At 44.0% G+C, this 26,605-nt stretch overlaps 2 protein-coding genes and 1 long non-coding RNA gene across 5 annotated transcripts; 2 read left to right on the forward strand and 1 right to left on the reverse strand.

Moving 5' to 3' along the window:
- The first annotated feature begins 4 nt into the window (after nucleotides 1-4).
- ercc4 (excision repair cross-complementation group 4) lies at nucleotides 5-5,399 on the forward strand. Its single transcript, XM_003961351.3, has 10 exons — nucleotides 5-306; nucleotides 638-818; nucleotides 1,203-1,398; nucleotides 1,488-1,695; nucleotides 1,941-2,121; nucleotides 2,198-2,329; nucleotides 2,425-2,529; nucleotides 3,286-3,943; nucleotides 4,023-4,135; nucleotides 4,259-5,399. Exons 1-10 carry the CDS (start codon nucleotides 130-132, stop codon nucleotides 4,996-4,998), a joined length of 2,691 nt encoding a protein of 896 aa, XP_003961400.2. The 5' UTR covers nucleotides 5-129; the 3' UTR covers nucleotides 4,999-5,399.
- On the reverse strand, nucleotides 5,375-8,572 carry LOC115250029 (uncharacterized). Its single transcript, XR_003888610.1, has 3 exons — nucleotides 8,440-8,572; nucleotides 7,019-7,073; nucleotides 5,375-5,736 (listed from the first exon to the last, which is right to left on the reverse strand). It is a non-coding gene; the product is annotated as an uncharacterized lncRNA (long non-coding RNA).
- mrtfba (myocardin related transcription factor Ba) lies at nucleotides 5,672-24,998 on the forward strand. 3 transcript variants are annotated; one of them, XM_011604756.2, is made up of 17 exons: nucleotides 5,672-5,889; nucleotides 9,972-10,056; nucleotides 12,698-12,942; nucleotides 17,049-17,114; nucleotides 17,270-17,325; nucleotides 17,435-17,510; nucleotides 17,660-17,824; nucleotides 17,915-18,090; nucleotides 18,318-18,437; nucleotides 18,528-18,775; nucleotides 19,046-19,214; nucleotides 19,406-20,431; nucleotides 20,505-20,627; nucleotides 20,855-21,004; nucleotides 21,085-21,219; nucleotides 21,305-21,365; nucleotides 21,776-24,998. In XM_011604756.2, the coding sequence occupies exons 3-17, from the start codon at nucleotides 12,780-12,782 to the stop codon at nucleotides 22,285-22,287; spliced, it is 3,246 nt and encodes a 1,081-aa protein (XP_011603058.2). In that variant the 5' UTR covers nucleotides 5,672-5,889; nucleotides 9,972-10,056; nucleotides 12,698-12,779; the 3' UTR covers nucleotides 22,288-24,998. The 3 variants fall into 3 exon arrangements, with proteins under 3 accessions (XP_011603058.2, XP_011603061.2, XP_029692804.1); XM_011604759.2 differs by having other exon boundaries at nucleotides 5,674-5,889; nucleotides 17,660-17,821; XM_029836944.1 differs by lacking the exon at nucleotides 5,672-5,889 and adding an exon at nucleotides 5,898-6,013.
- Nucleotides 24,999-26,605: the final 1,607 nt, after the last annotated feature.

Raw genomic sequence — 26,605 nt, forward strand, 5'->3', positions numbered from 1 at the left:
ATGACCGGATGCCTTTTCAAAACATTAGATAACTGTAGCCTTTCAATGGTGCCTGGTACAGTTAGCTGACATTTAATGTGTTTTTAAACGAAAGCAAATATATTTTTTCGCAGAAAAAGCTCTGCTAACATGGCGGGTCCATTGCTGGAGTTTGAAACCGAGATGTTTCTCAGTCTGTTTGGTAGTGATGGACTTGTGGTAGTGGCGGAGGGGATGGGGATTGACCGCATCCTTCTGCAGTTCATGCGGGTTTACTCAGAGCAGGGAAGCCTGGTCCTTCTGCTCAACACGACCACACCTGAACAGGTACCTTCATTACTACACACGGGCCTTTTTTAGTTACAGGAGGTTGTTTTTTTTGAAGAATAGTGAAATAATGCAAATCGGTTTGGATGAAAACGTTATTATTTTATTTTACCACACAGACAACAATGAACCACTAAGTCATGAGCATAGTTGACCGCAGCAGATATGTGATGGCTTTATTTCATTCAGGAATGACAACTCTATGGCTTTACTACGGTTGCTATGGTACTCACACTGTCGGGTATAAGTTGAAAATCGATCCTTACACTGTCATTGTTAACCAACCAATATAATTTAGATCCTTCCTCTAAGTGTAGCCTTTTGCCCACAGGAGTATTTTACTGAGCAGCTGCGTATGGAGGGTGTGACCCACCTGCCCAGGACAGTAACCAGTGACATCCAGAACACTGAGCGCTATAATGTTTACACTGAAGGAGGAGTGCTTTTTGTCACCAGCAGAATTCTTGTGGTCGACTTCCTGACGGACCGCATCCCTGCTCAGCTCATAACAGGTCAGAAGACATCATAATAATAATAATAATAAGAGCAACTTTTCTGTCATATTTTGTATTCATGAGATTATTTTGCATTTTTTGGTTTCTAAAATTAACATCCTGTAATTTTTGCTGGTTGGGAGCTTTCAAAGTAAAAATTATAACCTTGGCATCACAGCGCATGATCCATTTGCAAGTACACTATGAGAACAGAAGTCCAACAGCCCAAATAATTAATGTAATATGAGGAAATTATCAGAGTATAAGATGTTGACTTTACTATACATGGTAGAGGAGTAGTAAGCTGTTTTAAATGTTATCTTTTTGAATTTATTTGCATCATTGTTACCATTCACTAGTAGTGCTTGAAATTAGACTACCATCTTTTGTACTGCCCCTCAGGAATCCTGGTGTATCGTGCTCATAAAATCATTGAGTCGTGTCAGGAGGCATTCATCCTTCGTCTGTTTAGACAGAAGAACAAGACGGGCTTCATTAAAGCTTTCACGGACAAAGCCACCGCATTCTCTTCTGGATTCTGCCAGGTGGAACGTGTGATGAGGAACCTCTTTGTCAAGAAACTTTATTTGTGGCCTAGGCATGTTGGAATATCTTTTTCAGCTTTTTTTCAGGAGTTATTAGCTATATTTAGAGATATGGTTGAATGGCTCTGTTATCCTGCCACAGGTTTCAAGCTTCAGTTAACACAGCTCTGGACCGGCACAAGCCGGAGGTTGTGGAGCTCCATGTGTCACTAACACCAGCTATGAGGGCCATCCAAAGTGCCATCCTGGAGATCATGAGTGCCTGTCTGAAAGAACTCAAACGCTTCAACCCTACACTGGAAGCTGAAGACTTCTCTTTGGAGAGCACATTAGGAAACTCTTTTGACAAGGTTTGTATGGAGTTCAAAAACAAGCAATGCCCCAATGCTTTCCCAAATGATTTTTCGTTGTAATTGTCCAATCCAAAGAAATGTTCAAGCTTCTACATCAAATATCTCTGCAACGCAACCTTTGCAGCACTCCCTGAAAAACTGGAAATACATTTTTTTTAGACTCTAGTTTTATTAATTTGTATGTGAGTTTATATGTGGTTGCGTTTGTAAAATGCGAAATGTTAAAAAATTCTCTCATTCAGACTATCCGTCACTATCTGGACCCCTTGTGGCACCAGCTAGGAGCAAAAACGAAGGCCCTAGTCCATGATCTGAAGGTGTTGAGGGTGCTCTCGCTTTACCTTACCCAGTATGACTGTGTAACCTTCCTCAATCTGCTCGAGTCGCTCCGTTCCAGCCAAAAGAACTTTGGATCTAATTCAGGTAAACTACAATAGCATATGGCTGATTTTTATCATTTGTCCTCCTCTTTTCATATGTTTTTGTTACTGAACTTCAGGGTGGTTGTTCCTCGACTCCAGCAACTCCATGTTTGTAAATGCTAGAGCACGAGTCTATCACATCCCTGACAGTAAGAAGAAAATGAAAGTAGGAGCGGAGACAGAGAAACAGAAGTCATCTTCTGTCGCTGGTAAATAATCAATATATACAACATGTGACAGACAATTCCTTTAATGTCTTCAGACTGACTTATAGTAGAATTAATTGAATGTTTCTGTGTTCCAGAGGTGAAGCGAGAACTTGTGTTGGAGAGGAGCCCTAAGTGGGAGGCTCTCACTGAAGTACTACAGGAGATTGAGAGAGAGAACAGGAGCTCTCAGCATGAACAAGGTAAAAGCAGTTGTAAAGGTTCTCTGGGCAATATTTATCCTCTTGTCTAGATATTATAATGGGGTTTACTTGGCTTTACTTAAAAGTCTGATCTAAACTGCTACAGACAGTGATGTAAGTGTGTATGGACCTTGCTGAACATGTGCCATCAAATCGCAACATTGAGCAACTCCCGCACAGCTCTGTAACGAGACTACTAATAAGGAGATTCCAGTTCTCCAGATGTTGCAAGAGCACCTATAGTCAGTGTCCATGAGGCAGGACAGACAGATGTGTAGCTGTCAACAGGGAACCTATCATAGGGGCTAATATCTTATAGGTGCTTTTGACAGCATAATCAGAGGAACCCATTTAAATGGCGGCTCCCCTGGGAACTGTTTTCCCGTACGACCATTTTTCTGCCCTCATTTGTAACATTAGTCAGAACTCTGAAATGGCAGGAGCAGGAAACAGGAGCTCAGGTGTTTGTTTCCATAAGCGCGACAGCTGAAATAGCAAAAATAGAGCCAGATATTTTTATATATTTCCTGGTGTGCTCCTTTGTGTACTGTAATATACGTAAGTAGAGAACACCAGCACAAGTTTACAATTGTAAAAGCATGCAAAACGCTGAAGCATAAATCCAGGTTTCATTCTTGTGTGAACGTACTAAAATTGAAGAAAGAAACTGTGAAGTGAAAGGTTCTTATAATGCCAAATCACCAATAGCTAAGCCACTCTTTTATCCTTGGTATATTAATAAGGTGTCACCTTCAGGTCACGTGCTGATCTGTGCCAGCGATGACAGGACTTGTGCCCAGCTTCAGCAGTACATCAAACACGGTTCTGACTGGCTGCTAAACCGACTCTACGCTCGCACCGTCGGTAAACGGGACTCTGCCACTTCTGCTGGGTTTGAGCTGGATTTGGACCAAAAGAACAAAGACAGGACTAACAAAGGACAGAAGAGGAAGGAATCTGAACAGAAGAAAAGAACAAAATCAATAAAGAGCAAGAAAAGGCCATCACTGACCCTGACCCAGATGATGGGGAAAGAGGAGCCAGCTGGAGGGGCAGTAATGGGGAGCAGTGGGGATGAAGATGAAGAGGATGGAGAAGAGGAAGAAGAGCCGGAGCTAGAATTGTCATCAGACGCTTATTACGGGGTTCTAAAGGAACCGCTGACTGTCATCCACCCACTGAAAGGCCTCACGGACCCCCACAGCCTGACACGTGTGCTGCACGAGGTGGAGCCCAGTTTTGTGGTGTTATACGATGCCGAGCTCAGTTTTGTTCGCCAGCTGGAAATCTACAAAGCGTGCCGGCCTGGAAAACCACTGCGGGTTTATTTCCTTATCTATGGAGGCTCAACTGAAGAGCAAAAGTACCTGACGGCTCTTTCTAAGGAGAAGAAAGCCTTTGAGCACCTAATCAGGTCAGAACCATTTCTCTGAGTCTTCAATATGGGCTGATGTGTGGGGCTCATTAGTGTTCTAACATATCTGTCTCTACAGGGAAAAGGCTACAATGGTCATACCAGAGGAGAGAGAGGGGCGAGAAGATACCAATTTGGACCTCGCAAGAAATATGGAATCTGCAAATGCTACGACCAACTCACGCAAAGCAGGCATGTTTGTTTTGATTTGATATGTTTATGGAGGAGTTATAATGTTAGCCGCCCTCCTCAGAGAGAGAGGCTACTTTTCTTTTGTAAGCGTGTTTTAATCCTGGTTTCCTGTCCAATAACCAGGAGGTCAGGAGCAGCCCAAAGAGCCGTCACGAGTGATTGTGGACATGCGTGAGTTCCGCAGTGAGTTGCCCTCGTTGCTGCACCGCCGTGGACTGGACATCGAGCCCGTCACCCTAGAAGTGGGAGACTACATCTTGAGCCCAGACACGTGTGTTGAGCGCAAGAGTGTCAGCGATCTGATAGGCTCACTGCAGAGCGGCCGCCTCTACACTCAGTGTCTGTCAATGACCCGCTACTACAGGAAACCGGTGCTTCTCATTGAGTTTGACCCAACAAAACCCTTTTCCCTAATGGCCCGTACGGATTTTCACCATGAAATATCATCCAATGATATTTCTTCGAAACTGACTTTGCTCACCTTGCATTTCCCCCGGCTCCGGATACTCTGGTGTCCCTCTCCGCATGCCACAGCTGACCTGTTCCTAGATCTCAAAAAAGGTCGTCCCGAACCTGACGCCACGGCAGCGCAGGCAGTCACAGCAGAGTCCGACACGGTGGCTGAATCTGCAGACATCTACAACCCCGGACCTTATGACTTCTTGTTAAAAATGCCTGGTGTCAACACAAAAAACTACAGGAGTCTTATAAAGAATGCAGACAGCCTGGCAGATTTAGCTAAACTCAGCCAGAAAGAGCTGGTAAAAATACTTGGAAATATTAACAATGCTAAACTGCTCTATGAGTTCCTCCATAATGCTGCTGATGTTCCCGCTCCAATGCAGAGAGCCAAACAAACGTGACAGGCAGAAAAACATATATAGACTGTTTTTGGAGCTTAGTTTTGCCTTGTGAAATAAAGATTTGTATTACGTTAGTGTATAGTATGAAATTCAAGTTTTTTACTCCACTTTGTGTAATTTCTTTTCCAAACAAACATTGTTTTAAATTATGAAAAAGTTCTTAAAAATATATTAAATATGTGTTTGAATAAACTGTCATATTTTTTTTTAATTAAGCAAGTTATATAACCTCTAGATGTGGCATGATGACGCGTATTAACCTGGAAATTAGCCAAATTTACTTAAGAATGTCACTTAAAAAAACTAACGAAGTATAATCATATAAAATATTTTTTTCAGAAATGTGCTGAATTCATAAAATCGAGTTGACATGCTGAACGTTCCGAAAAATTAAATGATTTTAAAAAAAAGCGTGGTTATCAGGCGCATGCTTGAATAGCTTTTTAAACATTAATGTGTTCTTTTTTTGGTTTATGTTTTATTTTTACTGATGGAAACGACTCAGGATGCGGTCATTGTTGAGGCGTTATGTAACGTCATAAATCCCATGCAAGAACAAGGGAGTGAAGGATGAAAGTGGCTCATTTCGTTGGTAGACGGAGGGCAGTGGATCGTGTGGCGCCTCTGGTGTGGAGGAGCGGACCAGTGAGGACCAGGAACTGACCAGTGGACCGGACGGATCCAAACCCCGGAGCCACGCCCCCGCCGCTTCCTGTCCGGCAGCGTCATTACGTCACTCTGCGAACACACCAGTCGCAGCCATTTTACTCGGCGAAATAAACTTCAGTCTCCAGCAAGAGGAAATCTTAAATGACAGTATATCTCTCGGCTGACAATAATGGGCACCCTGGTGTAAGGCAGACCTCCGACAGCCTCCGGCGCCCCAGTTAGGTAAGAAGGCTGGCCAGGACGGCGCTGTGTTGTTTTTAGCATGTAGCATTTGCTGTCTGATGCTAGCGGAGCAGTGGAGGTTGTTTTTGAGGATTCGTGTGTTGCAGACAGCTGAAGAGACCTGGTAAGACTCCGCAGTGAAGCATAGAAGTCGAAGAATTGTCTGTAAATTGTAACAGGTTCAGGGGTGGAGTTTTAGTCCTCAGAAATGCGTCCTCGCTAACGCCGCATCGGCTTCATGAATGGCACTTTGAGCGACTCAGTCACCTGTCAGATTTAAAGTAACTAGCTAACATTAGCGTATCCCACACCCATCTCCGAGAATGTAACAACAGTGGCTGGGCAAACGCTGGCAGACATGTCATCCAGCCAGGAAAGGCTGATCCTACAGTCGCTGCATTGCGTTCTATCAATGTTTTAGAAGGATGTGCATGATGTGCTTAATTTAACCAAATACTTTAAAGGGGGCGTTTCGGTGGAACGCATCAAGGTGATAATGTCCCAGTTGCAAATGTTATTATTCCAGTCATGTAAACTGGAATCACGTGCAGCAGCACGATGCTGCTGCGCTTTTGTGTCCTGTCCGATCAACGTGAGGTAATTGACGCGGTGCTACCGCAAATGCTAACAAGTCTGCGTGAGTCATGCAGACAGGAAGGACGTGGTGGCCTCACTATTCACCAGCCCGGTCCTCAGAGGCGTGAATTGTTAGTATTGTAACTTAAACACTGTGGTCAGGGTTTAAGAGGACTGGCGGAAGACATGCATGACGTCAGGAAAACACACCCGTTCCTCGTCGGACATGGTTGACTAAAGGATTTGGGAGTTGGTAAAAGTTGTCTACTCAGTTAAAAAAGCTAAATGAATAAAATACACAGACAGAAACTCGAGAAGACAGAGAAAGGAAGATAAACATTCGACTTAATGTGGTCAATTTGAGTCTGATGACGGTGAATGAATGCAATGCATTCTTTTTTCTTAAACTGTCAGACGGTCCCTTGCTTTATTGTGTGTGTGTGTGTGTGTGTGTGTGTGTGTGTGTGTGCGTGCGTGTGTGTGTGCGTGCGTGTGTGTGTGTGTGTGTGTGTGTGTGTGTGTGTGTGTGTGTGAGTGAGTGAACATTTTGTACCATTTAAGAACGAAATCTTCAAAGCAGCCAGGAAGGAACCGCACCGCATATGTTACTGTGGGAACAGAACAGGAAATAATATCCACAGATGACATCATTTTGTGCAAATCTCTGGATAATTTAAGGCATTTTGTTGGAGATGTGGGCTATTTAAGGATCAGATAACCACGCACCAACTGTAGCGTTTCATAGTGCTGCGCGTGTTTCCATGTGCATCACGGTTTAGCATCCCTAATAAAATGATCACGTCAGCACCATTTGGGACCTCAGTGTTTAATCTAGTTTGTATCACCAAGATTATAGGCTAATGGCTGCCCATCTAGCAGCATGCTGAGTCATCTGTTATGTCCATTGCTTAAATAAAATGGTGATTTAAGTTATTTATTTTGTTGAAGTGCTGCACAAACACATATTGTTGTCTTCTCTCTCTTCATCACGTATGCACAGTTGCAGTTAAGACCTCTTTTGTCATACATGCCAGGATTGTGCCTGCAGTAATATATTGCACAGATCAAATTAAAGTTTTCCCATTTCCAGATGGCAACGAGCAGATGTGTTCTAATTTTAGCCACAGACTTTTTAAGTTTTTCGGTGTTGACCTTTTAGGATTGTAATTGTTTCACTCTGTGTTCTTTTGCTGGTGGTATTTTTATGTCCTCTAACAGAAACCAGACCTGCTCGACCATTTTCCGTTTAGACGGAGGCTGCAGGTTTCTGTTATCTGTTCATGTAATTGTGTGTGTGTGTTTGATCAATCGTATCATTAAGAGGTTTTTAATTCTTCTTGGAACAAAATGCCAGTTAATCATACGGTTACCAGGAAGGTACGGATCAAGTTACTTGATGTTTAAGAATTGGGATTTAAGTGGTGACTTGGCTGGGATCTGATCTTTAAGTGGAGGGTAGAAGGATTTTCTTTCCCTGGCAGAATGCACTTTGCACCTTTTTATGAGTGTGTCTCCTATATCCTATAAACAAAATGTTCTCTTTTGTTCAAACAACAGTGCCACTCCTCCGTGATTTAGTGATCCGACTTCCTGCAGTTAAAAAGACGAATAACAAAACCAACAAGTCAGACTCTGATGTGATGTGTTGCCTGCTGTCAGCAGCAAATAATGGAATACTGTGATGTACAAGTCATTTATAATGCCTGCTGTCATCTCCTGGGGAGCCTGTAATTCCTTTAGCTTCATTTTTCTTTATGCTTCCTTAATAATTCAGATTGCTGTTGTTGTTCTTTAACTTAGCTAATTGCTGCTAGTTTAATAATGCTGCCATTGGTCAGTTAGAGTAGGAAACAACATCCAAAGTTAATCACATTATGATGTATCTGTCTCTATGACAAAGAAAACGCTCATAATACTATCTATAAGTCATGTGACCCGAGGGTAAGACTGAGATTAGGTTTAAGAAAACCTTACCTGTAGGTCTTTTTTCTTCCTTTCCCGATATTTAAGCCACATATTTTGCAAATCTCGACCACGTTATCCTCATCAGAACCAGTAAAAACGCATCCACACCAGTAATGCCCTGTTGACTCCACATGCAGCTGATGTCTCTTCCTCTGGTCTGATTTCAATCCTGGAAAACAGATGAATAAATTCCAACTCTAGGCAGCTCAGGACACGCCAAAAGCCAGTGGAGCCTTCTGATGGATCACTAGTCCAGTGTGTCCCAGCCCTAACATAAGATATGCTCAACATCACTCAGTGTTTTTATCTACTCTCATAATTTATTCATACAAAACATTTTGGCTCTAATGGTTGATATTTTTTCTGGTGGAACACTCTAAAGTTGATCCCTGCAAAGTGGCAGAGAAGCACAATACAAAATGACACCACATGTACTGATGAGCACTGTAAAAGTGCCCAAATTGTTGCTCATCAGGCATTTCTGACAGGTCACATGGCGCCTCGGTGGCAAACGCTTTAAATAGCAGAGTAGCCGTTCCCCACGGTAGCAGATGTCTGCTCTGTGTCCCTCGCCCTCTGCGTTTAATCCCTCCTCTCACTCTGGAGCGGCCATCACTTGCATGAGACACATGGCGCCCGCTGCCCCGGGTCTTTAAAGCAACATTTCAGGGCAGAGCAACACCTAACACGTGCCATCTGTCTCTGCAGTTGGATTCTATGGTGTCCAGCTGCTCGGCTTTTTGTCCCAGGATGCTTTGTCAACCATGCAGTCTTAAAATGTCAGTCCCTTTCCTCTGTGGCCACTGGACACACAAACAGCCTAAAAAGTGCTGACACCTCACTATTTACACTTTATCTGCTTTGTTTTGTATTTAATTGATCTTATTGCATCACGGAATTTGATTTGTCTTATTTACAGCTCTGTGGTGATACTGAAAATTTTAGCAACCCTCCTGCTGATGTGCGTAACCTTTTTCAGGGGCAGGTGGAGGTCCACACTGTAAGATACTGTAATGTTCCCCTCCCTCGGGGTTCTGCTTCACAGCCTCTCAGTTTGTTTTTTGTGGAGGGAGGCAGCGATCCATCGAAGATCCTGGTCAATTATCCCCAGAACGCTTTCATTTACTTTATTGCAGGATTCTTTACATTTTGCTCCAAAAGCTACAGTGTCGGAGCAGCTGGCCAACGCTGCACATTCCGCTTTACATTTTTGACGTGTTTTCACTCTTCAAATCAGCGCTTGCGTCCATGAGAAGCAGAATTCCTGAGGAGTCCAATATTTATTTTGATCATTTTATTATGAAATGTCATGCTTGGATCTGCTTACAGTGTGCTGTTCTGATACAACTAATCTGATTATAATCTGTCATTTTGCATTGTGTTTGATTTACTTTGAATTTGAATTTTTAAATGCTTCTTTTAGAGATAAATGCAGGACTGAAAGGTTAATCAATGCCACTAACTCCGACTTGTGTTGGTATTTCTGGATTTGCATTTTGGATTTCTTATTTTAACTTAAGCTTTTTTTTTGCTTTTGTCAGGTTGGACTACATGGCTTAACTGTTCAAAGTCTGGATCAGCCTGGATATTTCTCATCCTTCCTTTTGCTGTCCTCTGCTACTCGAGGTGAGAGTCAGGCGGGCTTTTTGTCTGGTATTTAAGCAGCTGGAATGTTATTTATTGTTTGTTTTAACTGACTTTCTCTGATATTTTTTATGGAATTTTATAATGGCTGATGGGTTTCTTTTTTGCAGATTAAAATAGAATTAAACAAAGATGTAGAACAGGATTGACAGTCTAGTTTAAATCCATAACCAAGTACGACTCGGTGTTTTCCAATCTCCTCCCACAGTCATTGGCTGTAAACAACACAAACAACATCACCATTTCTCCCTCTGCATAGACCCAGCCTGTCACCTAGTAAATTAACATAGTGAATTAGCCTGTTTTAATTATGTTTGACGGATGACTGTTGTAATTATGTTTCATATTACCATAATGGCCGTGCCATTGATGGTACTTTTTTCACAGTGTCTCGTGTTATGCCAGAAAAACATCTCTGATAATAATAATTGCTAATGTTAGCAGTGACGAGTCCCCATTTTTGTTTCTCAAAATATTCATTACCTAGTTGATTTGATGACCCACCCACATACATGCTAATGTAATAGGAACAAGTATTCATAATGTTGTCTGTAGAGAATATTTGAAATGTCCCTCATTTCATTCATTAGATTTGGGTTAGCAAGGCCTGACTGAATCTTAACTGACCAGTTGAAAATCAGCCACTTTGCTGTCGGTCTTCAAACTCTTTTTTGCTTTCAGCCGTCTCCATCTTTCAAAGGCATCTTCAACAAAGATCCTTGTTTTATTTCTAACTTTGTCATGATGTTGTTGGGAATTGAAATGAGACCTTTTAGTTTTAGTAACATCAGACATTTGTGATTTCACATGTTCTAATACTGTCGGGATTAGAAATTTCCAATTCTGTCGGGACGCTCACGGCCTCCTGTGGGAAATAAAGCTGGGTAAACAGGGTGGCAGTGGGCCAAAAGCAACACATCAGGCCACTTGGTAAAGAGCGCCTGGGTTCTGGAGTGAATACATGTGGGCGCTAGAGAGCGATAAATTGAACATGTGAAGACGGCGCAGTCCATCATCTGTTGGTTATGAGGCTGCTGGGAAGTCATGGATACAAAACTGTTTGTTTTACTCCCTGAAATGTTTCTGTTTTCTGTGTCTGAAATTGCCACAGCAACATCATATTATGGATTAGGAAGCTTGACTTTTCTCAGAATACTCCTGCACAAACTGGGGCTGGCTGTCGGTCTGTGTGTCTTTCTGTCCTTTGTTTCCTTGTTAATTTTTTTCAACAAACATTTCAATATAAGATTTGTCAGTCAGTTTATACATATAGCATGATTAAAATATATAGTATTTATTATAGCTGTAAATAGAACTGTTACTTTTTTTGTTAGCTTGTTCTACATTTCTGAGGGAACCTCAAATATGTTGAACTTTAACTTTTATAGTAGCAAATCAGTCGGGAGACGTGGGCTTTACACAATCAGGAATTTTGGCGCTGATCACTGGTCAGTGAGTTTAAATAAACTGATATTTACTGTATGCGCTTGTGTAATGTTTAGTGTTGGTATGTAGTGTCAAAAACAAGTATTCTTAAGTGTTTTTTTCCCAATGTTTGACAAGGTGATATAGAGGGCTTTCACACAATCATTCAATTCTTTATTTAAGGCTCTACCGCAGGGTCCATAGCAACGTAACATGATAAGAAAGAATAATTACATTTTAAAACAGAAAAATAATCCCAAAATATAAATATTCATCGCTGGCTGGATATAACTTCAGTACCAAGCCAAAATAACTTAAAACAGAAATGACATGCGCAACAAGTTAACTTACAGTAATTAAAGGACTTTAAGTAAATTACTTTTACATTTGTTTGTATCCATCATATTCAATATTAAAAAAAACTTTGTCATCACATAGCGACAGAACTCAAAACATAAACAACATAAATACATAAAAACTGCATCTGCTAAATTAATGCCAAGTGTCTATTTTGCTTTGTTTGTGTTTACATTTTAACATGAGCTGAGAAGGCTAAAAAAACAAGTCATTATCAGTCTATGTAAATGACAATGACATCATTGATGGGAATTACAGCTGATCTTACAAATTGTACAGAATGCAAAGTATCGCCTGATCCGATGTAGCCATTCAGACGGGCTGAAAGCCTCGGGAGCAGTGAACAACATACGATTAAATATAGCTATGCCTTCTCTGTCACTGCTAGCCTATCTAGCCACTGGCTTCTGGAGATAGCATGGGCTGAGTGGGACGGCAAAGAGTCGGAATACTTTTGTTCGTGTGACATTTGTGGGCTGTTCGTAAGCTACTCAGTGTAGATTGATAAGGGATTTTTTATATTTTATTCTGGCATGAGACTTCACCATAAGAACTAGTGAAAAATTTAAGAGGGTGTGAATATTTTCCATCCCCACTATGTTCGGGGTAATGGCCAAACCATCTTGTTTAATGAATAATTTGGGCTACAACTGAGGTTTTCCAGATGGCAGTAATGTAATGCTGCCCTAAGCATTTGAGCAGTGAGATGAAACCATACCAACGAGCTGTTGAGTGTTATTTTGGATTAGTGATGTCATGGACGTAGAAAAAATATCCTGTGGTGGATTGGGTTTTCTTGCTGATTCTGTTTTAAACTTTCTTTTCTCTTGCATCCACACAGGTAGCAGTGAGACTGAACCAAAGGGACAGTTAATACCCCCAAAGGGACCCTGCTCAGTTTTACCCCCCTGCTCCAAGGCACAATGGAGCCACAAGCCTCTCAGGGGCTGCTAGGAGCCGAGGGCGATTGCGAGATATTGAGCCTGCTGTTGCCGAGCCCCCAGAGTGAAGCAATGACCCATGACATGGAGGAGCTGTCTCTGCAGCCCACACAGAGTCTGCCTCCGCTCAATGAACGCAAAAACGGTAAGAATGTGGACGTGCTGAGCTTGTATACGTACACATGGCTTCTGCCCTGCTCTTTGGCTTATCCTACTCCTCACACAGTTCAGCATGACTCAGAAACTTGGATGGGAACATATTTAACAGACTTTTGGAATAACTTAAAATGACGTCTACCTTTCCCAAGCCCAACTCATGGCTCTGATAGTGTGAGGAGATCAGAGAAGCATTGACACTGCACCATTGATCACCAGACTGAAAACTACGGTTTGACACTGTCAAAGAGGTTGGCCAGAGCTGTGCCAAACTAGATTCAACACTTTGGATCAGTGTCTTTGTGCTGAAGTTCAGGAGAGCAGCAAATAGCTGTGGGGGAAAATGTGGGCGTGGAATGTTGATATCTGTAGTACCGACATATCTTACTGACTTTTATCATTTCTTCTCTAGGAAGAACACTTATATTTTCCATCCTTTGCATCTCGTGGAGTAGGTCCTTCTTTTTAGTCTGTCCAAATGGTGATGAGTCTAATGGTCTGACACATCAACTGTGTAGCACAGAAGCTCTTCAGGAATGATGTTTTTCTTTGATTGATTGTGAATGATGCAGCGTTTCTACCCCGTCACTGACCTGCTGACTAGTCCAGTGTGTGCGTGCCTTCCTTTCTATAAGCAGCTTAGTCATATCACTCACACTCTCCTCTGTCTGGCCAGGTTACAGGTCAACACGTGTTTATCAGGGTTAGCACCAATTCCCGGAGGAATTCCCAAGGCTGTTGCCTGGAAGGCTTGAGAAATAACCTTGAATCAATACAACATGTCCCCATCACAGACCTTCCTCCCTTATTTACTGTGAGGGAAGGATTCATAGATTTTGAAAGAAAGAGATCTTATTTTACACATTATTATTACATGTTTTCTGTAAGCAATTATGTATATACTGTAGTTATACATAGTATATATTTTATGCACAGCTTTGTTGCTAGTGCGCAGCTTGTGTTTTCACATTGCCTCTTATCCTTAGTTAATGCTGACTCTGCCCTGTGGCTGTTTTTCAGCCATTTGAAGGAACGAGCAAAGTCCAGGTTGTTATTATATATCGCTGCTGGAAAACTGAATGAAAGAGAGAGGTGTCTGGATTTTATTTAAAAATCCCAGAAACATTGAGAGAGGAATAAGAAAGAGGACATTTTGTGTTAGGTTGTTCTTCCTTCTTGGTATTGAAAGCTGCTTCCTTGACACTAGCAATATAATACCGTGGAGGATTGGCTTTGTGATGGCTGAGCTCTTGCTTATGGTTGTAAATTAGATATAATAAAATCATTTTGATAATAAAATGAAGCATTCACTTATCATAAATGAATAGATATATTGTAATAGAAGACGAGCTTTGGAGGCCTCCCTTCTATTGGTTAAAACAGGTAGGTAATGTCCATTTGTGGGAGAATTAATCCTCACTGAAGCCAGTCAGCAGCAGTAGACTGGTTCCTGGTAAAGAGGACTGCAGATTTTAACCTAATTTTCAGAAAGTCAGTGAGAGGAAATGCAGTGGAGGAATGTTGTGGTTCAGTCCATCAGTCCAGATACATGACAGTTTCTATCATTTTCCAGCGCAGAGAGGACGTTTCAGACATATGATAGCTTTAGTCACTGAAGGTTAATATTCTGGCCTTCCTCCAACTCAGAAACTTGTTTTTAAATTGTGACCTGTCTTGCATGTTGCTGTGAGCTGTAGTCTAACAACAGACAGCAGTCTGAGCGCAAACGTGCAGAATTTGGATGCCTCTGACCTTTTGTCCCTGTGACGAAAGTAAACTCAGTCATGAGTAGTAAAGGCAGACTGCAGGGCATGAGTATGGACAAACATTTGCTGCTCATTTTTAGTTTAAAGGGTTTTCTCCTTGTGTTTGCCCACTAAAGTTCAGAACATCAAATTTCAATTTTGGACACAAACAACACAAATAAAGACATAATGCACCTTTACATTTTGTATGCAAAGGTAACTCCCCCTGACTTGATTACTGACGGACCTGTTGAATGTAAATATTACTGTCTGATAATGTTCAGTAGGCCTAAAGTTACTACAGAAGCTGGAAAAGGATAAAGCCATTGACAGACCACAATACTACCGTCTATATCCAGGAGAAACCATCCCTTGCATTTATGGATTGCCTAAGATCCACAAACCAGGGACCCCTCTCAGACCCATAGTAAGCAGCATCAATTCTGTAACCTACAACATTTCCAAATACTTGGCCTCCATCTTGTCGCCCATGGTTGGCAACATCCCACACCACATCAAAGACTTTGCTCAAAAAGTTGTTGGACTCACACTACTTCCAGAAGAGACTATGGTATCTTATGATGTCACGTCACTCTTCACGTGCATCCCCACCGCCAGCGCCATAGACACCATCCACAAGCACCTTCTATTGGACAAGAACCTTACAGAAAGAACAACCTTAACACCGGCCCAAATCTGCACCATGCTGGACCTGTGTTTGAACACCACCTATTTCCAGTACAGAGAAGGCTTCTACAGGCAGAAACATGGCTGTGCCATGGGCTCACCAGTATCCCCTATAGTTGCCAATCTATACATGGAGAAGGTGGAATCCCAGGCCCTGACATCCTTCACAGGAACTGCGCCAAGCCACTGGTTCAGGTATGTTGATGACACCTGGGTCAAAATTCAAACACAAGAATTGGAAGCGTTCTCCGATCACCTCAACAAAACAGACGAGCATGTAAAATTCACCCGGGAAGATGTAAAAGGAAACAGTCTGGCCTTTCTGGACTGCGCAGTCAAGATCACTGAGGACAGAAATCTCACCATCGAAGTCTACAGAAAACCTACACACACCGACCAGTACCTCCAGTTTGACTCTCACCACCCACTGGAACACAAGTTGGGAGTGATCAGAACTCTCCAACACCGGGCCAGAGAAATACCCACCACATCCCAAGGCAGAAAGAAGGAACAGGACCACATTAAGACAGCTCTCAAAACATGTGGCTACCCAGACTGGGCCTTCACCAGGACCTCAAGAAAGCCAGACCCCAGCAAAGGAGAGGAGGAGAGAAACAAACGCCGCAGCGTTTCCATCCCCTACCTGTCTGGAGTCTCGGAGAAGTTTAGGAGGATCCTCCAGAAACACGACATACCGGTTCATTTCAAACCCAGCAACACTCTCAGACAGAGGTTAGTACACCCAAAGGACAAGACACCAAGACCCAAACAAAGTAATGTTGTTTATGCTGTACAGTGCCAGGAGGAATGCAAGGAACTGTACATTGGGGAAACCAAACAACCTCTCCACAGAAGACGTGCCACCTCTTCGGGTCAGGATTCAGCAGTCCACTTACACTTAAAGGAGAGTGAGCACTCCTTCGAGGACAGCCAAGTAAGGATACTGGCCAGAGAAGACCGCTGGTTTGAAAGGGGGGTCAAGGAAGCTATCCATGTTAAATTGGAGAAACCATCCTTGAACAGAGGTGGTGGCCTGAGGCACTTCCTGTCACCCACATACAATGCAGTCCTCCACTCCTTCCAACAGCAAACCAAACATTCACACCATTCCAGGAGACCCAGTGACTCATCACCATGTGACCCAGCAGACAAAGGGGAGACACCTCAACAGAAACTAGGTGAACGACCCGACCAACGACCCTGCTAACGACTCTCAGGTGACCACCCGGATCATTAGCATGCAAATGGTCCACAGGGGCTATATATTTTCAAGCTCTCTCCCCAGCGAGTTCAGAACTGAAGAAGCCTTCTGGATAGAAGGCGAAACGTCTTCAAGAGAAGAAACCCAGTCCAGTTGACAGAGAAAACTACCTTGGATAGGCCTAAAGAGCTCAAAAGGCGACTGAGACAAAAGTGGAAGATGTGCATCTTCAGCCTGGCGGTTGAGGGTCTGAAGCTCTTTTGCTGCTTCAGCAGGTGGACAGCTCAGTCTCATTGATGGAATTTTGCTCTCTGCCAAAAAATCAGTCCGTTTGTGATCTCAAAAGCAAGTGCACAAACTAGTCCACCTCTGAATGGCTGAAATTATACTAAATGAAGGTTCTGCAGTGGCCTCGTCAAAGACAGGGTGACCGTAAACATTTAATTTCCCTTCTGTTTTCAGTGCTACAGCTGAGGCTTCAGCAGAGGCGGACCCGGGAGCAGCTGGTGGACCAGGGCATCATGCCACGTAAGGGCCGCCACCAAATATTTATCACATCAAAACAACAGTTCCCAATCGTAATAGATGTAATAAACTTTAATCTTTAAGTTTCAGGTAACGTAGCAGGTCCTGTTTGAAAATCACATGAGTTACAAACCCAATGAAAATGCTGTGTGTTGCAGCGCTGAAGAGCCCAGCGGCATTCCACGGGCAGATTCGGAGTTTGGAGAGGGCCAGGGTAATGCATCCAGTTTTAAAAAATAAGCGATAGAATTTCTAGAATGCTCCTTTAGTGTTGAGGAGAATAGGAAAGCGCTTCCCCTTCATGCTCGTGTGTTTCTCTGTAGACGGAGAATTTTCTCAAGCACAAGATTCGCAGTCGTCCTGAGAGAGCAGAGCTGGTCAGGATGCACATCCTGCAAGGTATTGTCCTGATCTGGCTACAAAGAGCTATTGTGTGACAGTAAAAAAAGCAAATATTTTCTTCAGCTTTCTGTTTAACATGACTAATTATTGTAATTAATGAATTACGTTACAAATATTTCCTCGGAAACAACCGGATGTGTCCTCAGAGACCGGAGCAGAGCCGTCGCTGCAAGCGACCCAAATGAAACTAAAGCGAGCCCGATTGGCTGACAACCTGAACGAGAAGATCGCCCAAAGACCCGGGCCCATGGAGCTGGTGGAGAAGAACATCATACCTGTGGATTCCACCCTGAAGCAGGCCATCATAGGTGGTAATCTGTGGTGGTGATATGCTGCTTTTGGAAGAGAAGAGTGATGTGCTGCTCAGTGCTGAACACCTGTTTTCTGCTGTTGTGCTTCAGTGGGTCAGGTCAACTATCCTAAGGTCCTGGATGAAGACAGCAGTGACGCCCTCTCTCCAGAGCAGCCAGCCAGCCAGGAGTCTCAGAGCTCTGTTCTCTCTCCAGGAGAGAACAAAATGCTAGAGATGCCCTCTCCAGGCCAGGCTTCACCAGCACTACCTAACAGCATACTGCAGGTCCGATACAGCTATGACTACAGGCCACAAGTTGGTCTTTATGCACATTTTTTAAATAGCCACACAAGAAAATTGCTACAAGTATACAGGAATGACAGTTGTTTCACTTGAGCAACAGATTAAATCAGCTGCAAATTCTAAAATTTAGATTATCACCAGTGTTGACTGACTGTATAAGTGTAGCGTGATTTACTCAGGTATTGTTTTGCTTATTTTGTCTGATTCAGGTCTTTCCAGCTGCTCCCCAGGCAACAGCAGTGATCTGTACAAATGATCAGTCTGTCTTTCAGCCAGCTGTCACTCCTATCACCACTGCATCTTCCAAACCGGGCCCAACTCTGGTGAAAGTAGGAGCTTTTCTTTTCTTTCCCTCTAAAAGAGTAATTGAAGCTGTCGCTAATGTCCTATGGCATGAATGTGTGCTCCTCCTTAAACAGCAAAGTCAACAGAAGACTCCTTCAGAGAAGAGCCGCAGCAAGAAAGGCAAAGAGCCCAAACCCAGAGTGAAGAAGCTCAAGTATCACCAGTACGTTCCGCCGGACCAGAAGCACGAGACAAGTGAAGCCCCCATGGACTCTTCGTATGCTCGGCTCCTGCAGCAGCAGCAGCTCTTCCTCCAGCTGCAGATCCTCAGCCAGCAGCAGCAGCATTACAACTATCAGACGATTCTACCAGCACCTCTCAAGTATGCACGGCCAATATCGCGCAGCTTCACTTCTGTTGTTTCTCCTCCACATATAATGTAAAAAGGTCTTAAAAGTCCATGAGGCAGTTTCCAATTTATAACTGCATTCGTGGCTTTAATAAGTGGAATAAGAGAGTTTGACCCAAGATGGGCTCTCTGTTCACTCTGTTTCCTGTCTTTCTCTTTCTTACACCTCCTTTTTTCTCCTTCCCTGGTTTACTAAAGTCATGTTAGGATTTTCTGGTGTAACAACCTTTTCTCTCTCTGTAGACCAGAAGGTCAGAGTAGCTCCAACAGCCTGCCGACCTCCATCATGGTGTCTCTGCCTGCCGCACCGCCCCCACCACCTCTTCCTGTGGCTCCATCTCCAGCTCGCCCAAACACCTCGCTCTCTAACCGCAAACCAGGAATATTGCCTGCCAACCTGGAGGAGATGAAGGTATCAAGAAAACCCAACATTCTGATATTGGATAGTAAAGTTATAGCTTTAACAATTTAGACAAGACTCAGAAATGTTAAAATTTGTGTTGTTAAAAGCAGGAAAAATGTTTTGTTTTTCATAACAACACAGTTGCAAATTTCAGTCCAGGTAGAATAAGTCAAACTTGCCAAATCTAACTTTTTGTGTAGGTTGCTGAGCTAAAGCTGGAGCTGAAGTTGCGTGGCCTCCCTGTGTCAGGAACAAAGACTGATCTGATTGAAAGGCTGAAGCCTTTCCAGGACAGTCCTGCTCCAACTCCCATCTCTGTCCCTGTTGCCACGACCACCACCACCATCTCCGTACCCATGGAGATCACCAATAGCATTTCCACACCTGCTATAGTCCTTCCAGTCCAGCAAGTGGCTCCAGAGAGCCTGAATTCTACCCCACCTGTCTCGCCCATCCCTGCGGACCCCTCAAGTATCCAACAGGATGTTGGCATTTCTGATTCTCCCCAAGTAGTGAATTCTGGAGGAATTGTCCAGCAGTCCTGGCCAGTCGCATCTTCCCAAGTACCAGAAGAAAAAGACCGGCGGCTCCATGAGAAGGAGCGGCAGATAGAAGAGTTGATGAGGAAGTTGGAGCAGGAGCAGAAGTTGGTGGAGGCTCTCAAGATGCAACTGGAGGTGGAAAAGAGGGCCACTGACTCGGTATCGCCCAAACTCAGCCCTGTACCGGCCATTAACCCTGTTCCAGCTCTCCATAACGCTAACATTCTGAAAATGGAGGGTGTAGCTGCGTCCAACAGTCCACCCTCTCCTGCTTCACTCCCCAACTCCATCCTGAGCACCCGGTCACTCTCTTCTTTGCCAACAGTGGTCAAGATGGAGGATGTTACAGTTTCCTGTGGCAAGCCACTGCAGCTCCAATCCCAAGCCCAACTCATTACCCAGATCCAGCCCCAAGTAACCACCAGCCCACAGTTATGTCCCCAGTCACAGAAAAGTCCAAAGCTCCAGACCAAGACCCATCCTCCAACCCCCAGTGTACAGCAGTTCTTTATCAGCCACACTGGCAGAGTCCCACAGGTGCTGAGTCAGCCTCAGACCTTGTTAACAACGTCTGGTAAATCTCAGACTCTGTTGACCACCACAGGCCAGGCTGGGACTCAGATCCTCCTCCCAGTCTCTTTACCCAACAGCATCCAGCTGCCGAGCACCTCCCTCAGCCTGCAGGTGAGGCTGAAAGCAATCAACACGGGTACCATCTAGTCTCATTATCTTCTAAAATCATTTCCCTTCACCTCAGCCTGTTCTCCAAGCTGCCGTCTCTAGTCCAGGGCTGGTCCAGGCCCCGGTCCCTTTGCTACCGACATCTAAGATGGAGACAGCTCCCAGTCAGCAGCTGACGAATCCCAGCCAACTTCTCCAGGTCGGTCACATGTTGTACGACTCTGAGGCGTCTTGTGTTTTTAAAAAAACAATAACAGTCAAAGTAATGAGAAGATTTCATTCATGTCTTTAAGAATTTTGGGCCATGCTGCCTTGCAACCACCGTCCCATGTGTCGGCCTCTTGCGTCGCCTCACTAGTTGTTATCATTTAAAAAAATATATACACTTGCTTTCAGATGCAGTGTTCTTTCTATTTGTGTTGGCAGACGGTGACCGTGTGCAGTAACAGCGCTGGATTAGAGAAAAAGACTGGACAAGAGGTAAATCCTCAGTGTTTCCTGAGGAGCTCTCCAGAGAACAGCGTCCCTCCCCGGGCTTCCCTCAACCATCACTTCTCCAACGGACCCTTCAATAAGGTTTAACAGAGAAATCTGTTATTTTGCTAACTAGTATTCTTCAGTGTTCTAATCGTCACCATTGTTTCTTTTTCTTCCAGTCCCCGTCTCCTCAAGCAACCTTCATCCTGCAACCCTCCTCCCTCACCACCCAGCCACTGAAGGCCAGAGAGCCCCCTCGCTACGAGGACGCCATTAAACAGAGTCGCAACATGCACATCAACAACATTTCCCAGGTTATAACAGACCATCATCAGTCTAATCTGCCCTGAAAAATGATTTAGCCTCAATTTAATTCTTTATCTACGCTCTCATTTTTAGGTTCCCACGGCAACCAGTCAGCAGATGGATGACTTATTCGACATTCTAATAGAGAGTGGAGGTAGGGAAGCGGGAAAGAAAGCGAGTTGTGGTTATTTCTCTTATGTTGCTCGTCATTGCAATGCAAACAAGAAGTTGGAAGAGTTTAGTTTCACTGTGTCTGCAGGAATGAGAGTTTATCTCAAACAGATCTTTATCTGACGTGTCCACATTCACTTTAGCGCTGAGAGAGGCACTGCTGCTGCCCCGAGTGTGTGCCACATTATGTAACTGAATACTCAGATTACCACATTAGGTAATTATACTTCCAGGACGTTCGCTGCCGGGCACTGTGTCCTTCCGCTGGTCTATCATAGTGGAGTGGGATTTTAGATAATATTTAAAAGATGATTTCTGTGGTAATACTGACCAGATCGGGGAGCTGTGATGGAAGATCATCTAATTGTGTTTCTAAATATCCTCCTTCTACAGAGATCACACCATTTGTCCAGCAGGACCCTTCACTGTCTCTCAGTAAGACCCTCCCAGTCACAGCAAATATCACCACCCTGCCTGTCAACACTGTTCTGTCCAGACCACCACCGCAGATCCAGGTGGCCCCTTCCCCCAACGTGCACCCCGTTACAGACCACAGCTTTCCAAGCCTCTCTTTACTGGCCACAGACAACCAGCTGGAGGCCTTCCTGGAGGGCACGCTGGCCAACGCGCTACCCGAGTCCGACCCACGCACGCGGGGCCTGATAGACGAGCTGCAGGCCCAGCTGATGGAGCAGCAGCCTTACTCGCCCATGGACACATCCGACCTGTCCTTCTGTGACTCCTCCCCTCCCTCCTCGCTCAACATCGGTCTGTCTGACACCGGCCTGGACAACATGGAGTGGCTGGACCTCACCATGCCACCAGGCTCCACCGGCGCGCTCACACCTCTGAGCATCCCAGCAGACTTCCTGGATTCCTCTGACCTGCAGCTGCACTGGGACTGATGGAAGGATGAGCTGAAGAGCAAAAGACAGCTGATGACAGCCACAAAGAAGATGAAGTTTTCCCATTCATTCGTAAGAACCTGGAGAAAACAGGGCGCGCTTCAGCCATATGACCAAAACATCCGCACCATCTGTCATATTCCCACTCGGCTAGTGGAGGCAGCTGTACAGAAGTCCTGATCGATGCAAAATCTCAAGCAGAAGTTTGCACAGATTTGACGTCATCGCCAAGGCAACGCATCATCCTTCTTTTAATGATAAAACACATTTTTAAACAAAGTTCTCCAGTGGCAACAACTGCAACGACGATGCGAGAGAGCCAAGTGAATTCTGGGAGCGCAGACTGTTTGTAAATACTCGTTATAACTCTGACACCGTTTGGGGACCGATATCACATCGGTTTCCTGTGTAACCCCGGCAACATCAGTATAGCACACTGTGCCATACTCTAAATCTTCACCACCCTAACTGTAAATCTATTAGTACAAGTTAAATCTTAATCCCAGCTGTCTCCTAAGAATGTTACAGCAGTGGCGACCCGGCGCACCGATGTCTACGTCTCTGACACTGCTGTAGAGCCCAGGATTGTTGGCTAATCTGATCCAGCATATCAGATTCGACTGTTCTCTTCCGACCAATCACAGAACTGACAAATCAGTAACTGAAGTATTCAGCAGATGAGGAGAGGAGCGAGCTCCTCCATCCCCACCAGAGCTATGCACTAAGAGAGGTGGAGCCATCTGACCACGCACCTCTTTCTCTAAGAAATGTGAAGCGTGCAAATGGAAGGAGACTGACAATTTGAAGCACATCAAATGTTATCAGGCCAGAAGGCTGCAGAGATACCGCCGCTATCATCGCTGTATCTCATTTTGAATGTAAAGATCCAAAAATGGGACTTCACTCACAGAGCCGGCAGCTTTTTATTTTCTTCTGATAGTAAACTGATGGGAATCAGTGAAAAAGGGAACAAATATCCATCTATGAAACAAAAAAAACACACATTATTGTGTTATTTAATGATGTCTGAGGAGGAGCTTTATATCTAACTGTCCTGCAGGATCTCTGCACTTTGTCTGGTGTGTGTGTGTGTGTGTGTGTGTGTGTGTGTGAGAGAGAGAGAGAGAGAGAGAGAGAGAGAGAGAGGATGGATAATTACTCTATCACTAGTCATCAAGTGGCTAAATCCAGTCTTACTGCTCTGCTCAGGTCAGCCGTCAGTGTTTCCACGGCTGCGCCCGCAGGCGATGGAGACGCGTGCTGTACGCGTGGAGTTGTCTTCCTGTCTGTTGCATGTACACCTATACTGTCAGTGTGTGCATGACTATGTAAACATTTTAATCTGGGGGAGTTCCTCACATTTGCTCACCTTTGTTTCCCAAATCGCACCATGCAGCTGACATTTTGGTGAAGGCCCCCGATGACCGTTGACTGTTTTTACCTGTGATGGTCGACAGTCCAAAATGCAATGACGACCTCTGAGGGGTGATCCACATATTATTTTAATGATTGCATCATATCGAGCCTCTCTTACTGCTCCAGTAATGGTGTTTAAATAGTTTATATTCGTTAGGAATGGTAACAATCTTCCTGGTTGGCACTACCAGACTATTTTAATGGCTTTATCCAATGCCTACATAAATGAGCGTGTGTGTCTGTGTGTGGCTTCGTTCAAGGAATCATTTAAAAAAAAAAAATAAACAGTCTTTTTTTTGTGATATACTGTTGCCATCCGCATTATCAGCAAAGCCCTTTACATCAACGCAGTCTCATCAGACATGCAACGCTCCTCCGACTGCAGCTACACGTGTCCACGTCTCTAACATCGGGAAGAGTTGCTCCAAATACTGCATAGAACTGCTTCAGGCTTAAACACCAATCTCCTGTTTGAGCTTCACTGTGAGACGTCTCCACTTTATTATGTTGTGTCCGGAGCGCCGATGGTTTTCCCAGCTCACTGTAAAATAGGAAAAAAAACAAGAGTCACTTTTGGATCCATGCAAGGTTTTTTTTCTACTGTGTGTCGGCTTTAAGGATATTAAATTTGTTATGTCGCTGCCACAATGGCAGAGGAACATGTGATTGAATTTTGTTTGTTCTCACTTTTTTGTATTTATCACTATTTTTTTAAGTTGAACCATTAAGGTAAAGGCATTAAAACGTTTTTTTCATGCTTGTGTAATTTCTGTAAAATTTTTATTTGTCATATCAGACAAAGATGAACCTTTCACCTGCCACAAACGTGATACCTGTGGTCTCAGACGGGCCTGACCCAGGCGCTGGGAGCCTTTGTGGCTGCTCTACTGTACTGTATGTCAGCTCTTGCCTCTGGTTTATCAGAGGAAGAGCTTTTATTCCAGTTCTACACTCTGAACGGCGCTTGTCTCAGTGGTGGAGGTTGACCATGGTGGGTGTTTTGGGGCTCTTATCAGCCGCCATCATCACGCATTCATTTAGAATCACTAGAAAAGTCCGATCTGAGGATTTCCATCAGTGCACGTTTGTCCACCCTCATCAGAAGACCCATGCCACACCTCTTATTGTGTGTGTGTGCCATATGTTTTGCACATTGTGTACATATTTATATAGATGTAATGCATATTTTTATACATGTGTAACATCCATGGGAGCTTTATTTTGTAAATACTCAAACAAGATGTATATAAGTACTGTATGCCTTTCTGTGTCAATAAAATTTGGTGTAATGTGAACTCGGCTGTGGGTAAATTCATAGAATCTTGGAAGAAGCTGGTCCAAGTGTTTCTCACAGTGTCCCTGAATGTGTGGGTTCCACAAAGTTCAAAGGTCACACGAAATACGTACATATGTTTGGATCAATAGAGCCTGGAGCCAGTTCAGGCCGACAGCAGATGATGTCTGACCCACATATGTGACTCTAATTACATGGGCACACAGATCAAATCATTAAACTCATGTCACCTGCTTTCATTTCCAATTTCTTTTTACGGCCTGCTTTATTTAAGGTAAACAGTGCAGGCAAACAAAATCTGGTTCATACATTAAAAAGAAACACATTAAATAAAGTCACTGTTGTTCTGCCATCCTGCCACTCGGTGGCGGTGTTTCCGCATTAAAGGGGCAGCCTGAGGATTATATGTCTTTATTTTCCGAGGCTGACGTCAGCGCTCCTGCACCGCCAGACCATAATTCTACCCTTCCACTCTTTCCTCCTTTCTTTTATCTGTTCTGCACGTCGCACAAACGTCACTTCCTCTCTTAAAGCCCCTCATGCATCTGACATCACTTGTTCACTTGTGTGTGTGTTTGTGTGTGTTTAACCTGTATGCTATTGAATAACAGCAGTGTGTGTGTGTGTGTGTGTGTGTGTGTTTAACCTGTATGCTATTGAATAACAGCAGTGTGTGTGTGTGTGTGTGTGTGTGTGTGTGTGTGTGTGTGTGTGTGTGTGTGTGTGTGCGTGCGCGCCATCTGTCCGAGTATTAGTCACATGAGAAAGGATATACTGTCACTGAAGGGTCAAGACTTTCATTATTCAGTGACCAAATGTTCTCACATAGCTTTAAACAATCATCTCGCTGTACCTGAATAAACACCTGTGTTACATCACCAGCTGGTACCACCAGAGAGGGTTTAAGGAGCCACGTTCCCACCCAGCACCGCACATTTTATTTACTTATGGTTTCCAAGCGAATCCGTTACATCCGATTCAGTTTGTCGGTGGACATCTTGACACGCCGAGAGTCCGAGTCCGCCTCGGCCTCCTGAGCAGCAGTGTGTAATCGACTACTGCTGACGTTACAAACGATCCACATACTGAAACACTCAATGCTGGAACATTCCAGCCACGGCTGCGTTCTGTTGCATAACCAACGACATGCAGGACAGCCACTGGATGGGCCTCCGCTAGGCCTCAGAGGCAGCCGCAGCAGCGGAACGCTTAGATTCTTCGTACTGTTAATAGATTCTTTAACTATGGTGTCTAATGTCACAAAGAATTAACATTATTTAAATGTTGCTATCATGGATAAGAAGTTCAATACCAGACAAAACACTTCTGATCATTTCCATTTCCTTCTTTTAAATGATTAACACTAGCTGCCCACGTTATGGCCTCGGAATTTTATTCGTTTGAAAGTTTTTGTGGTAAGTTATCGTTTGTGTCACAGATGACACACAGTTGCTCAAAAATGTTCCGTCATGCCAGGATTCCGGTGTGTGTATGTGTGTGTGTTATAGGATTGTGGGTGGGAACACAGCCTTCAAGGGTGATTATTAAGGCCTTCTTTCCTCGTTACACACCGTCATCGGTGGCCAACGATCACAGCGGGGGGTGGGG

Source organism: Takifugu rubripes, chromosome 1 (assembly GCF_901000725.2).
Source record: "Takifugu rubripes chromosome 1, fTakRub1.2, whole genome shotgun sequence".
Taxonomy (NCBI): Eukaryota; Metazoa; Chordata; class Actinopteri; order Tetraodontiformes; family Tetraodontidae; genus Takifugu; species Takifugu rubripes.

Excerpts from the sequence above, each read along its gene's own strand:
- mrtfba (XM_011604756.2), top strand. The coding sequence starts at position 12,780 with ATGGAGCCACAAGCCTCTCAGGGGCTGCTAGGAGCCGAGGGCGATTGC. Across the intron at positions 18,438-18,527 it reads CGGGCCCAACTCTGGTGAAA|CAAAGTCAACAGAAGACTCC; the intron begins GTAGGAGCTTTT and ends CTCCTTAAACAG. Across the intron at positions 20,628-20,854 it reads ATCCCAGCCAACTTCTCCAG|ACGGTGACCGTGTGCAGTAA; the intron begins GTCGGTCACATG and ends TTGTGTTGGCAG.
- ercc4 (XM_003961351.3), top strand. The coding sequence starts at position 130 with ATGGCGGGTCCATTGCTGGAGTTTGAAACCGAGATGTTTCTCAGTCTG. Across the intron at positions 1,696-1,940 it reads TAGGAAACTCTTTTGACAAG|ACTATCCGTCACTATCTGGA; the intron begins GTTTGTATGGAG and ends TCTCTCATTCAG. Across the intron at positions 4,136-4,258 it reads GACCAACTCACGCAAAGCAG|GAGGTCAGGAGCAGCCCAAA; the intron begins GCATGTTTGTTT and ends TCCAATAACCAG.